The 13,367-nt window shown below is 46.0% G+C and overlaps 1 protein-coding gene across 4 annotated transcripts in view; it reads left to right on the top strand.

Moving 5' to 3' along the window:
- Positions 1 to 13,367, top strand: part of LOC122552875 (clathrin heavy chain linker domain-containing protein 1-like) — a 58,597-nt gene that overhangs the window by 9,860 nt on the left and 35,370 nt on the right. For all 4 annotated transcript variants that reach the window (XM_043695977.2, XM_043695980.2, XM_043695979.2 and 1 more), the window contains exons 3-4: positions 6,372 to 6,511; positions 7,184 to 7,385. In XM_043695977.2, the coding sequence (XP_043551912.2) occupies positions 6,372 to 6,511; positions 7,184 to 7,385 (342 nt within the window). The remainder of the gene's footprint in view (positions 1 to 6,371; positions 6,512 to 7,183; positions 7,386 to 13,367) is intronic.

Here is a 13,367-nt window from a genome sequence, read left to right as displayed (position 1 = left end):
TATGCAAACAGAGGGTGCAATATGCTTGACTGCCTCATGCTGATGGAGTGTTCCCGAACTAACCCCACAAACCATGAAAGCTTTAGTGTTAGAGGAAACAGTCAGGCCCAATTCTAACCCTTTAACTGAGTCCAAAGACCAATCATCTTAGAGGCAAGAATTGACAGTCATGAGAGTCACAATTCCACCTCCTATCCAGTAGTGCCTGCCAAAGCTATTTTCATGACGGAATGTCAAGAATTGGCTGGAGTCAGGCCTGCCAGCTTCCATTTCCGTCTCACCACTCCAACCCTCCCTAAAGTGCTGGTCACCTCCTCATACTAAATGTTCCCTAGTATCCACTATATAGATAAAACTTGTAAGCTCTATAATAACATGAACACCTCACAATTTTGTAAACATGAACCATCTGCTTCAAAATCTACTTAAAAATACACAATCCTCTTAGGTGTTCATAAATCTGTCAAAGTAAACAAAATACTTCAGCCCAATGGTGTAAAGAAGTTGCTGTTCTGTTTAATAGGCAGTTAGGCGGAATCTGTGCCCAATGTTGCCTGGCAGGTTTAACTTTACAGTTGCTGATCAGTGAAATGGCTGCTTGTTACAACTGCCCTAGTGTGTCAATTGGAAGCCCCCACTCGTAGTTTTGTCTCCCCATGTCCAACATGCCCTCTACTTCCATGTCATGGGGTCTGGCAGCCTGGTTCCAGCGACATATTGGCACATCTCCTTGGTCTACCTTTCACACCAATGGTAGCCTCCACTAACAACTTTGAGACAGAATAGTCTTGTGGATATGGACAGATGGTTAAAACAAGGGCTGCAGATGCTGGAAACCAGATTCTAGATTAGAGTGGTGCTGGAAAAGCACAGCAGGTCAGGCAGCATCCGAGGAGCAGGAAAATTGACGTTTCGGGCAAAAGCCCTTCATCAGGAATAGAGGCAGAGTGCCTGCAGGGTGGAGAGATAAGTGGGGGGGCGGGGCGGGGGAGAGAAAGTAGCATTGAGTACAATAGGTGAATGGGGGTGGGGATGAAGGTGATAAGTCAGAGAGGAGGGTGAAGTGGATAGGTGGAAAGGAAGATAGGCAGGTAGGACAAGTCATGGGGACATTGCTGAGCTGGAAGTTTGGAGCTGAGGTGAGGTGGGGGAAATGAGGAAACTGGTGAAGTCCACATTGATGCCCTGGGGTTGAAGTGTTCCGAGGCGGAAAGTGAGGCGTTCTTCCTCCAGGCGTCGGGTGGTGAGGGAGCGGCAGTGAAGGAGGCCCAGAACCTCCATGTCCTTGGCTGAGTGAGAGGGGGAGTTGAAATGTTGGGCCACAGGGCGTTGTGGTTGATTGGTGTGGGTGTCCCAGAGATGTTCCCTAAAACACTCTGCTAGGAGGCGTCCAGACTCCCCAAAGTAGAGGAGACCGCATTGGGAGCAATGGATACAATAAATAATATTGGTGGATGTGCAGGTAAAACTTTGATGGATGTGGAAGGCTCCTTTGGGGCCTTGGGTGGAGGTGAGGGAAGAGGTTTGGGTGCAGGTTTTGCAATTCCTATGGTGGCAGAGGAAGGTTCCAGGACTGGAGGGTGGGTTGTTGGGGGGCTTGGACCTAACTAGGTAGTCATGGAGGGAATGGTCTATGCAGAAGGCGGAAAGGGGTGGGGAGGGAAATATGTCCCTGGTGGTGGGGTCCGTTTGGAGGTGGCGGAAATTTCGTCGGATGATTTGGATTATGCGAAGGTTGGTAGAGTGGAAGGTGAGCACCGGGGCGGGGGGGGTGCGGTTCTGTCCTTGTTACGGTTGGAGGGAAGGGTCTGAGGGCGGAGGTGTGGGATGTGGACAAGATGCATTGGAGGGCATCTTTGACCACGTGGGAAGGGAAATTGTGGTCTCTAAAGAAGGAGGCCATCTGGTGTGTTCTGTCGTGGAACTAGTCCTCCTAGGAGCAGATACGGCGGAGGCGGAGGAATTGGGAATATGGGATGGCATTTTTGCAGGAGGTAGGGTGGGAAGGGGTGTAATCCAGGTAGCTGTGGGAGTCGGTGGGCTTGTAAAAAATGTCGGTGTCAAGGCGGTTGTCATTAATGGAGATGGAGAGGTCCAGAAAGGGGAGGAAGGTGTCAGAGATGGTCCAGGTAAATTTAAGGTCAGGGTGGAATGTGTTGGTGAAGTTGATGAATTGCTCAAACACCTCGCGGGAGCACAAGGTGGCGCCAATGCAGTCATTAATGTAGCGGAGGAAGAGGTGAGGAGTGGTGCCGGTGTAACTACGGAAGATGGACTGTTCTACGTAGCGAACAAAGAGACAGGCATAGCTGAGGCCCCTATGTGTGCCCATGGCTACCCCTTTGGTCCGGAGGAAGTGGGAGGATTTGAAGGAGAAATTATTAAGGGTGAGGACCAGTTCATCCAAACGAATGAGAGTGCCGGTGGAAGGGTACTGTTGGGGACGTCGGGAGAGGAAGAAACGGAGGGCTTGGAGGCTCTGGTCATGGCAGATGGAGGTGTAGAGGGATTGGATATCCATGGTGAAGATGAGGCGTTGGGGACCGGGGAAATGGAAGTCTTGGAGGAGGTGGAGGGCATGGGTGGTGTCTCAAACATATGTGGGGAGTTCCTGTACGAGGGGGGATAGGACAGTGTCGAGGTAGGTAGAGATGATTTTGGTGGGGCAGGAGCATGCTGAGACAATGGGTCGGCCAGGGTGATCAGGCTTGTGAATCAATGTGGACTTCACCAGTTTCCTCATTTCCCCTTACCCCAGCTCCGAACTCCCAACTCAGCGCTGTCCCCATGACTTGTCCTACCTGCCTATCTTACTTTCCACCTATCCACTCTACCCTCCTCTCTGACCTATCACCTTCATCCCCACCCTCATTCACCTATTATACTCAATGCTACTTTCTCCCCATCCCCACCCTCCTCTCATTTATCTCTCCACCCTGCAGGCACTCTGTCTGTCTTCCTGATGAAGGGCTTTTGCCCAAAATGTCGATTTTCCTGCTCATTGGATGCTGCCTGACCTGCTGTGCTTTTCCAGCACCATTCTAATCCAGATATGGACAGATGATCTACCTCATACTAATTAATGGATTGTTACTTGATAAAGCACAACAAGCCAACCAATTCGAAGTAACTTGCCGCTAAAATTTATTTTGGGATGCAAGAAGCTGGCCTCAGTGTAAAATCCAGTTCTTAATCTCTCAATATTCTGACTCCACAACACTAATTTGTGGTTCTCAATATTGAAATTGGATATTCAGAGTTGCTTGGCATTGAAAAATAAGTACATTTCAGAATCCTGTTTAATGATAACTAAGAGCATTTTCAGTCTATTTTGCAGCTTTTTTTTGCTTTTGTTTCACAGATGAATGATAATATTTAGTGGTTAGTGATTGTAACAAGGTCAGCCAGCTGGACCTTAGAGTATGAATTCTTTGATTGGGGCTGTTAATCTGGTCCAATCAGGGAAATTTGGTTGACATAAAAGGGTGAATATCAGGGATATTGGGTCCACTTAATGTCTGACTCAAGGTGAGGCAGTGCCATACTCAAAGGCTATGCATTTGTAAATAAAGCATGATTAGTGATGGGATGCCAGACTTTGAAGAGTTATTTCAAGTAACGCAATCATGTTTTTGCAGTAAGTGTTGAGTTTGCACATGGATGTCTCCTTGTATTTGCAGGTTTTCAGTTGTAGAAAGTAGAAAAAGATCAACCAAGCAGGCCAAATACCTATTGGTTTGAGCATCCATAGGTAGAGGCTTACTTATATTGTTTTAACAGAAGATTGTGTAAAAGCTAATTATCAATGGAAGCTGTGACATCAGATCTAATTTCACAAATGGAACATGTAAATACCTAATCAATGTTAACAATTTTGAAAGCATTCAAATTACATAGTTCTATGTACAATACAAAAGTATTTATAGGAAGTTCTGCATGCCAATATGGTTTTCTTTTCATGTCTCTTTTCTCGGGTTTCTGAAATGTGTCTCTTTCCAAATTTTATGTAGCTATCCCATATCCTAAGCAACCAGCTGATTGCTCAACTTCCAGTTGAAAAGATATTCAATAAAGTGGAGAGTCACTTTGGAGATATGTGAAGGATTCTTAGCAAGAAGAAGTTTACTTATGGAAAAAGGTTGCAGTTGGGCTTATACCCATTTCCCTCTACACTTCCATCCGCCATGACCAGGGCCTCCAAGCCCTCCATTTCTTCCTCTCCCAATGTCCCCACCAGTACCTTTCCACTGACACTCCCATTCGTTTGGCTGAACTGGTCCTCACCCTTAACAATTTCTCCTTTGAATCCTCCCACTTCCTCCAGACAAAAGGGGTAGCCATGGGCACCCGCATGGGTCCCAGCTATGCCTGTCTCTTTGTTGGCTACGTAGAACAGTCCATCTTCCGGCACCATTCCCCACCTCTTCCTCTGCTACATTGATGACTGCATCGGCGTTACCTCATGCTCCCGCGAGGAGGTTGAGCAGTTCATCAACTTCAACACATTCCACCCCGACCTTAAAATCACCTGGACCATCTCTGACACCTCCCTCCCCTTCCTGGACCTCTCCATCTCCATCAATGACAACCGATGTAACACTGACATTTTTTACAAACCCACCGACTCCCACAGCTCTTCACACCCTATCTCCTGCAAAAATACCATCCCATATTCCCAATTCCTCTGCCTCTGCTGTATCTGCTCCCAGGAGGACTAGTTCCTCCATAGAATACACCAGATGGCCTCCTTTTAAAGACCTTAATTTCCCTTCTCATGTGGTTGAAGATGCCCTCCAACACATCTCATCCATGTCTCGTACCTCCGCCCTCAAACCCCATCCCTCCAACCGTAACAAGGACAGAACCTACTATTCTCACCTTCCACCCTATCATCCGCCGCATAAATTGCATCATCCGCCGACATTACCGCCACCTCCAAACGGACCCAACCACCAGGGATATATTTCCCTCCCCACCCCTTTCCGCTTTCCACAAAGACCGTTCCCATGAAATCCTGGTCAGGTCCAAGCCCCTCAACAACCCACCCTCCATCCTGGCATCTTCCCCTGCCACCGCAGGAATTGCAAACCCTGCACCCATACCTCTCCCCTCATCTCCATCCGAGGCCTCAAAGGAGCCTTCCACATCCATCAAAGTTTCATCTGCACATCCACCAATGTCATTTATTGTATCCGTTGCTCCCGATGCAGTCTCCTTTGCATTGGGGAGACTGGATGCCTTATCGCAGAGCGCTTTAGGGAACATCTCTAGGGCACCTGCACCAATCAACCCCACCGCCCCATGGCTGAACATTTCAACTCCTCCTCCCACTCTGCCGAGGACATGCAAGTCCTGGGCCTCCTCCACCGCCACACCCTCACCACTCAACGCCTGGAAGAAGAATGCCTAATCTTCCGTCTCCTACACTTCAACCCCAGGGCATCAGTGGGGACTTTACCTGTTTCCTCATTTCCCTTCCCCCCACCTTACGCCAGTTCCAACCTGCCAGCTCAACACCATCCTCTTGACCTGTCCTACCTGCCAATCTTCCTTCCCACATATCCACACCACCCTCCTCTCCAACCTATCACCTTCATCCCCACTTCCATCCACCTATTGTACACTTGGCTACCTTCTCCCCAGCCACCCCCATCCCATTTATCTCTCCACACCGGACACTCCCTGCCTCATTCCTGATGAAGGGCTTTTGCCTGAAACATCGATTTTCCTGCTCTTCGGATGCTGCCTGACCTGCTGTACTTTTCCAGCACCATTCTAATCTAGACTTATACCCATTTCCGTTTCGAAGAATGAGATCTGACTTTATTGAAATATAAAAGATTCTGAAGTGGCTTGACAAAGTAGATGCTAAGAGGATGCTTTCCCTCATGGAGTGTATTTAGAGAAAGGGGCAATGTTTCAGAATAAAGGATTGCCCATTTAAGATGAGAAAAATTACTTCCCTAAAAGGTGTTACGATTCCATGCTCCAAACTTCACAAAATTGTTTATATGCTGGACTTTAGTAGATAGAGGAAAATCAACCTCTGATTTTCCTCTGTGATTGTTTTCGCAATTAGCAGTGCAACACACTTGAAAAAGGTGGAATAATTAGGAGATAAATTTTGTATGCCCACCTCTTAGCTGAAGCGTGACCTTTGGAGGGACCTGATAGAAAATCACGCCAAGAAAAAAATGGTTATTTGAGAATTGTGGCAAGTAAAAATTGTATTAAGAATTCTTCACTCATCCTCATAAAAAATAAGCTTTTTGTGGCTTGCAAGCACTTTTTGTTCACCTGAGGTGAATATAAAATTTGTATAAATGTAAGTTCTTTCTTATTTTGTTAAATAATGGACATTCTTTTAACAGAATTGATCTCATTAAACAAAATACAGCTGAATTAGAAGCTCACTTGCAGGCAGTAAAAAAATCAAGAGATGTTCAAAAGGAGCAAACGAAGCAGACTTTACCGCCACAGGAAGATGTCTTCCATATTACATGTATTCCAGGTCTGAAATTTGTCTAAACATTTTGAAGTATCTTTTTAGTCTTTGTTATGTCTTAAATGTTTAATATAGGATAAGTGCTCACTTTCCAAAAATTCTTGTATTTAAAAGGTTATTGAATTATATTATTCCATTATTCTTGTTTGAATCCCTCAAACCTTACATCAGCCATAACCAAGATGACAGCCTGGTTCCAGGACCTTACAAATGACAGGAAAGGATAGCTTGGAGATGTACAAGAGCGATTGTCCCTTTAATTTTCTGTGCCATCTTGTGAGGAATTTTTGCTTGTTATTTCCATATTGCAGTGGTCTAGTTTGAAAGAGTCAGAACCTGAAGAATTGGACATTTGCTGCTAGTCCTGATTATAGTCTGTGCTGCTTGTGACCACAGAATTGCGGGACTACCACAGCTTCCCACAGTTTAGTTTAAACGGCATAATTTGTTTGTATTGTTAGAAATCTGCAGTTTAGAAATGCCAAACCAAATATCAATATGCTGCAGTAACAATATTTAGAGCAAATCAAGATATCAATTTAATTATCATCTAAGTCCTTCCAACCATAAATGGAACAATTATTGGCTATGCATTCTGTATTGTTTTTAATGTAAACAGGAAGCAGCTGCAGTACAGTGCTTTGAGCTGTATTTTCTTTTGCACTGTTTCTGTAATAGGTCTGACATTGCAGGAATCTATAAATGTCGAGGATCTATGTAAGCACCTAAGGAACCTGGAAAAGAAACTCAAGAGCCTAGAATTTGCAAAAGAAACTAAATATGTGCCAATCCAGATCAAAACTAACATAATCCAAGATATTAATCAGAAAATGCAACAATGGGAAGTACTGGACATGGTGAATAAGCAACTCAAACTCAGGTATTCAAAAATAATATTTTGTTGATGTCTAATATGAGCAATTAAGTTACCATTTCTTTTCAGCATAGGGCGGCATGGTGGCTCAGTGGTTAGCACTGCTGCCTCACAGTGCCAGGGGCCCGGGTTCAATTACTGCCTTGGGCGACTGTCTATGTGGAGTTTGCACATTCTCCCCATGTCTGCGAGGGTTTCCTCCAGGTGCTCCAGTGTCCTCCCACAGTCCAAAGATGTGCAGGTTAGGTGAATTGGCCATACTAAATTGTCCATAGTGTCAGGTGCATTAGTCAGAGGGAAGTGGGTCTGGGTGGATTACTCTTCGGAGGGTTGGTGTGGACTTGTTGGGCCGAAGGGCCTATTTCCACACTGTAGGGAATCTAATTTTCTTGACTGAATTCTAAGGCTTAGAATTTTCCTATATTAATAAAGGACATTATTAACATAAGGTTTTGAAAGGAGAAAGAAGCAGGTATGATTTGAGTTGGACCCAAAAAGAAATAAAGTTGGTTTCCTACAAAGAAAGTTTCAATAGTTACAACAAAAGATAAGGACAAGAATCTCAAGAATAATACTAACAGAATCACTTCCAGACGGTGGTGCACGCAGGCCTTTGGTATTAATATTTTATGCTACATTATAATACTGCCTATATTCCAAAAGTTTTTTGTTGCTGTTAACTAATCAGGAATATAAAAACAGATTGTAAGAATTCTTACAATTATGGTAGAAAAGGAACAGGTAACTAAAATTAATGATGGCTACTTAAAGGTAAAAGTTTTATGAATTGGAGCAGAGTAGGGAATTCAACTCCTCAAACCAGCCCAACATTAAGATTATGCATGACCTGTCCCAGGCTTAAACTCTCTTAGACAGAGAATTCCAAGCATTTACTACACTGGGAGAAGAAATTCCTTTGCATCTCAGTCCTAAATCAGCACCTGTAACTATATCCCCCTAGTTCAAGATTCCCACACTCGTGGAAACAACTCCACATTCTTGTAAACTTTGAATAATAAAGGTCTGACCTATTTATCTGTCCTTGATCAGTCAATCCCTTCATCCCAGGATTCAGCCTAATGAACCTGTTCTGAACTGTCTCCAATTACATTACATTCTTTTTAAATTACACCTACCAAGTACTCCAGGTGCAGCCGATGTTACAGTTGTAACAAGACTTCCATATTTTATAACTCTTTTATATTTTATATTTTTGTAAAAAAAACTCCAATCCCCTAGCAATAAGGGCCAAAATTACATTTGCATTCTTAATTACTTGCTGCACCTGCATGCACAAGGACATCCAGATCCTCTGTGCTACATTTGTTGCTTCACTAGTTTTATCTCTTTGCAGATTCCTTATGGCCTCCCACCTATTTTTATATCATCATCACATTTTGATACATAACACGTCACCCTGTCATCCAAATCAATAATATAGATAATATAATTGAGGTTCTAGGACTAAGCCTTACATTCCACAGCTATGTCTTTCCAACCTGAAAAAGATCCATTAATCCTGACTCTGTCTTCCACATGTCAAACCAAGCTAATTCATTATCCCCAATACCATGGGCTGTTAACTGGGGAATAACTTTATATCAAATGTCTCTGTGTACACTACATCAGTCGGTTCCCTTTTATTTATTCAACTTGTTATATCCTCAGAAAACTTTGTCAACTATGATTCCCTTTCACAAAACCTTGGTAATCCCGTTTGATTGTGTTAAGTTTTTCTAAATGTCCTCCTATTTCTTCATTAATAATGGACTCCAGCATTTTCCCAACAATAGGTATTGGGTTAATTGGAGTATAGTTTCCTTCTTTCTGTCTACTTCCCTTCTTGAACAGGGCATCACACTAGCATTTCTCCAATTTGCTGGTACCCTCCAAGATTTCTGGAACATTCACATCAATGCTTCTACTTTCTCTGCAGCCACTCCTTTAAGGCCTTTGGATATAGGAGGAGAAAGTGAGGTCTGCAGATGCTGGAGATCAAAGTTGAAACTTTATTGCTGGAACAGCACAGCAGGTCAGGCAGCATCCAGGGAACAGGAGATTCGACGTTTCGGGCACAGGCCCTTCCTCAGGAATGAGCAGAGAGTGTTCAGCAGGAGAAGATAAAAGGTAGGGAGGAGGGACTAGGAGGAGGGGAGTTGGAAATGTGATAGGTGGAAAGAGGTCAAGGTGAGGGTGATAGGTCGGAGTAGGATGGAGGGGGAGAGGTCAAGAAGAAGACTGCAGGTCAGGAAGGCGGTGCCGGGCTGGAAGGATCCGGCTGAGACAAGGTGGGGGGAGGGGGGATGAAGAAACTGGTGAAGTCCAAGTTCATCCCCTGCGGTTGGAGGGTTCCCAGTCGGAAGATAAGACGCTCCTCCTCCGACCGTCGGGTTGTTGTGGTTTGGCGGTGGATGAGTCCAATGACCTGCATATCCTCGGTGGAGTGGGAGGGGGAGTTGAAATGCTGTGCCACAGGTTGGTTGGGTTGGTTCGTCCGGGTGGCCCAGAGTTGCTCTCTGAATCGCTCCGCAAGTAGGCGGCCTGTCTCCCCAATATAGAGGAGGCCACACCGGCTGCAGCGGATGCAGTAGATGATGTGGGTGGAGGTGCAGGTGAATCTGTGGCGGATATGGAAGTTTCCCTTGGGGCCTTGGAGAGAAGTGAGGGGGGAGGTGTGGGCGCAAGTGTTGCACCTCCTGCGGTTGCAAGGGAAGGTGCCGGGAGTGGTGGTTGGGTCGGTGGGGGGTGTGGATCTGACAAGGGAGTCGCGGAGGGAGTGGTCTCTACGGAAAGCTGATAGGGGAGGGGAGGGAAATATATCCTTGGTGCTGGGGTCTGTTTGGAGGTGGCGGAAGTGACGGCGGATGATGCGCTGTACATGGAGATTGGTGGGGTGGTAGGTGAGGACCAGTATCTTTTTCTTCGCTACATTGATGACTGTATCGGCGCTACCTCGTGCTCCCACGAGGAGGTTGAACAGTTCATCCACTACACTAACACCTTCTACCCCGACCTCAAATTCACCTGGACAGTCTCGGACTCCTCCCTCCCCTTCCTAGACCTTTCTGTTTCTATCTCAGGCGACCGAATCAACACGGACATCTACTACAAACCTACCGACTCCCACAGCTACCTGGACTACACCTCCTCCCATCCTGCCCCCTGTAAAAACGCCATCCCATTCTCCCAATTCCTTCGTCTCCGCCGCATCTGCTCCCAGGAGGACCAGTTCAAAATACGTACAACACAGATGGCCTCCTTCTTCAAGGACCGCAATTTTCCCCCCCGACGTGGTCGACAGTGCCCTCCACCGCATCTCCTCCACTTCCCGCTCCTCCGCCCTTGAGCCCCGCCCCTCCAACCGCCACCAGGACAGAACCCCACTGGTCCTCACCTACCACCCCACCAATCTCCATGTACAGCGCATCATCCGCCGTCACTTCCGCCACCTCCAAACAGACCCCAGCACCAAGGATATATTTCCCTCCCCTCCCCTATCAGCTTTCCGTAGAGACCACTCCCTCCGCGACTCCCTTGTCAGATCCACACCCCCCACCGACCCAACCACCACTCCCGGCACCTTCCCTTGCAACCGCAGGAGGTGCAACACTTGCGCCCACACCTCCCCCCTCACTTCTCTCCAAGGCCCCAAGGGAAACTTCCATATCCGCCACAGATTCACCTGCACCTCCACCCACATCATCTACTGCATCCGCTGCAGCCGGTGTGGCCTCCTCTATATTGGGGAGACAGGCCGCCTACTTGCGGAGCGATTCAGAGAGCAACTCTGGGCCACCCGGACGAACCAACCGAACCAACCTGTGGCACAGCATTTCAACTCCCCCTCCCACTCCACCGAGGATATGCAGGTCATTGGACTCATCCACCGCCAAACCACAACAACCCGATGGTCGGAGGAGGAGCGTCTTATCTTCCGACTGGGAACCCTCCAACCGCAGGGGATGAACTTGGACTTCACCAGTTTCTTCATCCCCCCTCCCCCCACCTTGTCTCAGCCGGATCCTTCCAGCCCGGCACCGCCTTCCTGACCTGCAGTCTTCTTCTTGACCTCTCCCCCTCCATCCTACTCCGACCTATCACCCTCACCTTGACCTCTTTCCACCTATCACATTTCCAACTCCCCTCCTCCTAGTCCCTCCTCCCTACCTTTTATCTTCTCCTGCTGAACACTCTCTGCTCATTCCTGAGGAAGGGCCTGTGCCCGAAACGTCGAATCTCCTGTTCCCTGGATGCTGCCTGACCTGCTGTGCTGTTCCAGCAATAAAGTTTCAACTTTGGATATAGGCCATCAGGTCCCGGCAATCTGTCTGCCAGTCCATTAATTTTTCAGATACCTTATCCCTCGTTATAGAGATATTCATGGTATTTCCTTCCATTGGAACTTTACATATCTGTTATCTTTGGCACACGTGTAGTGTTTTCCAACATGAAGACCAATGCAAAATATTTATTTAAATTATTTTTTATATGCCTGTTCACCATTATTAATTCCCCAGTTGCATCGTTGAAGGGTCTCACACTAGTTTAGCTACTTTCTTAGACACCTCCAGAGTTCTTGCTGTTTGTTTTTATATTTCCTGCCTGTTTATTTTCATAATCATTTTTCACTTTCTATATTAGCTTTCTAGTCATCCTCAGTTGGTTCCTAAACCAATTCTCTAGCCTAACATTAGTTTCCGCTGCTTAGTACACCTTGGTTTATGATTGGGTAGTCTCCTTGACTACATTTGGTATCTGTGAGTGAATCATCCATCTCATTGAGTCCTTTTTGACTGGAATTTTTTTCTGCTGAGCATTATAAATAGCATCTTAAATGTCTGTTGTTGCTCAGCCACTGACTTTCCAAAAATCAAATATAAAATTATGAATGCAATAACAGACAAATGATATTACAACAAAAACATGAATATCTCTTTAAGTAGTTAATACCACTGTTTACAACTTCATCAACGGCAGCTAGAGTTCTTCTTAACTGCTAGACAGAAAGCTGATCTTTTCCAGAGAGAGATTTGTTATTTCTCCTCATAAGAAGTCTGCTATGCTGCTAAACACAAACTGTAACCTGACACCAATTTTGTTCTTTCTGAGTGTCAAGCTCCCATCGCAATAGTAATGTTAAGTCGCAGCCTAGGTCATAGCTTTGCTGTTATATGTATTGTGTCTGTCTAGCAGTCTCAGCCATGTAAGTTCACAGAAAGTATTCAGTTGCTAGAACATCCGATTACCCCTCTTTTCTGAACTCTTGATTTCACTTAGACCTACAGGGATACCTCAAAATCATGAACGTTTTTGCAAAGTATAGAGTTTATAACAATGGATCGTGAGTCTTAAAATTCTCTATCCCAAAGAGCTGTGGAAGCAGTCACTGAATATATTCATTGCTGAAATAGACAAGATTCTTGAGGTATCAGGGATTCAAGGGTTATAGAGAAACACTGGGAGATGGTGGTATACTTTCTGTTGGAGTACCCCAAGCAAGATTCCCAACCCACCACCCACAATTTTCCCCCGCTCTAAAAACCGAGCCCTACCCTGTACTCCTCATTGGACTCTGAAATTCTAATCCTGACAAAACCACAGACTTACTTTGGGGGAGGGGATGGCGGGTACAGTGGCTCAGTGGTTAGCACTGCAGCCTCACAGCACCACGAACACGGGTTCGATTCCGGCCTCTGGCAACTGTCTGTGTGGAGTTTGCACATTCTCCCTGTGTTTGCATGGGTTTTCCTCCAGGTGGTCTGGTTTCCTCTCACAATCCAAACATGTGCAGGTCAGGTGGATTGACCATGCTAAATTGCCCATAGTGTTAGGTGCATCATTCAGAGGGAAATGGGTCTGGGTGAGTTACTCTTCGGAGGGCCGGTGTGCACTTGTTGGGCCAAATGGCTTGTTTCCACACTGTAGGGAATCTAATCTAAAATCTGGGTCCATTGCACCTCTTCTTTAGGGACAGCCTATAGCTCCAGC

This window comes from Chiloscyllium plagiosum, unplaced genomic scaffold (genome assembly GCF_037043375.1).
Source record: "Chiloscyllium plagiosum isolate Xiang-an unplaced genomic scaffold, Cpla_swu_hap1 HiC_scaffold_10, whole genome shotgun sequence".
In the NCBI taxonomy this organism is placed as follows: Eukaryota; Metazoa; Chordata; class Chondrichthyes; order Orectolobiformes; family Hemiscylliidae; genus Chiloscyllium; species Chiloscyllium plagiosum.
Note: the sequence above shows the minus strand (reverse complement) of the source record. Positions and strands in the feature narration are given on the sequence as shown.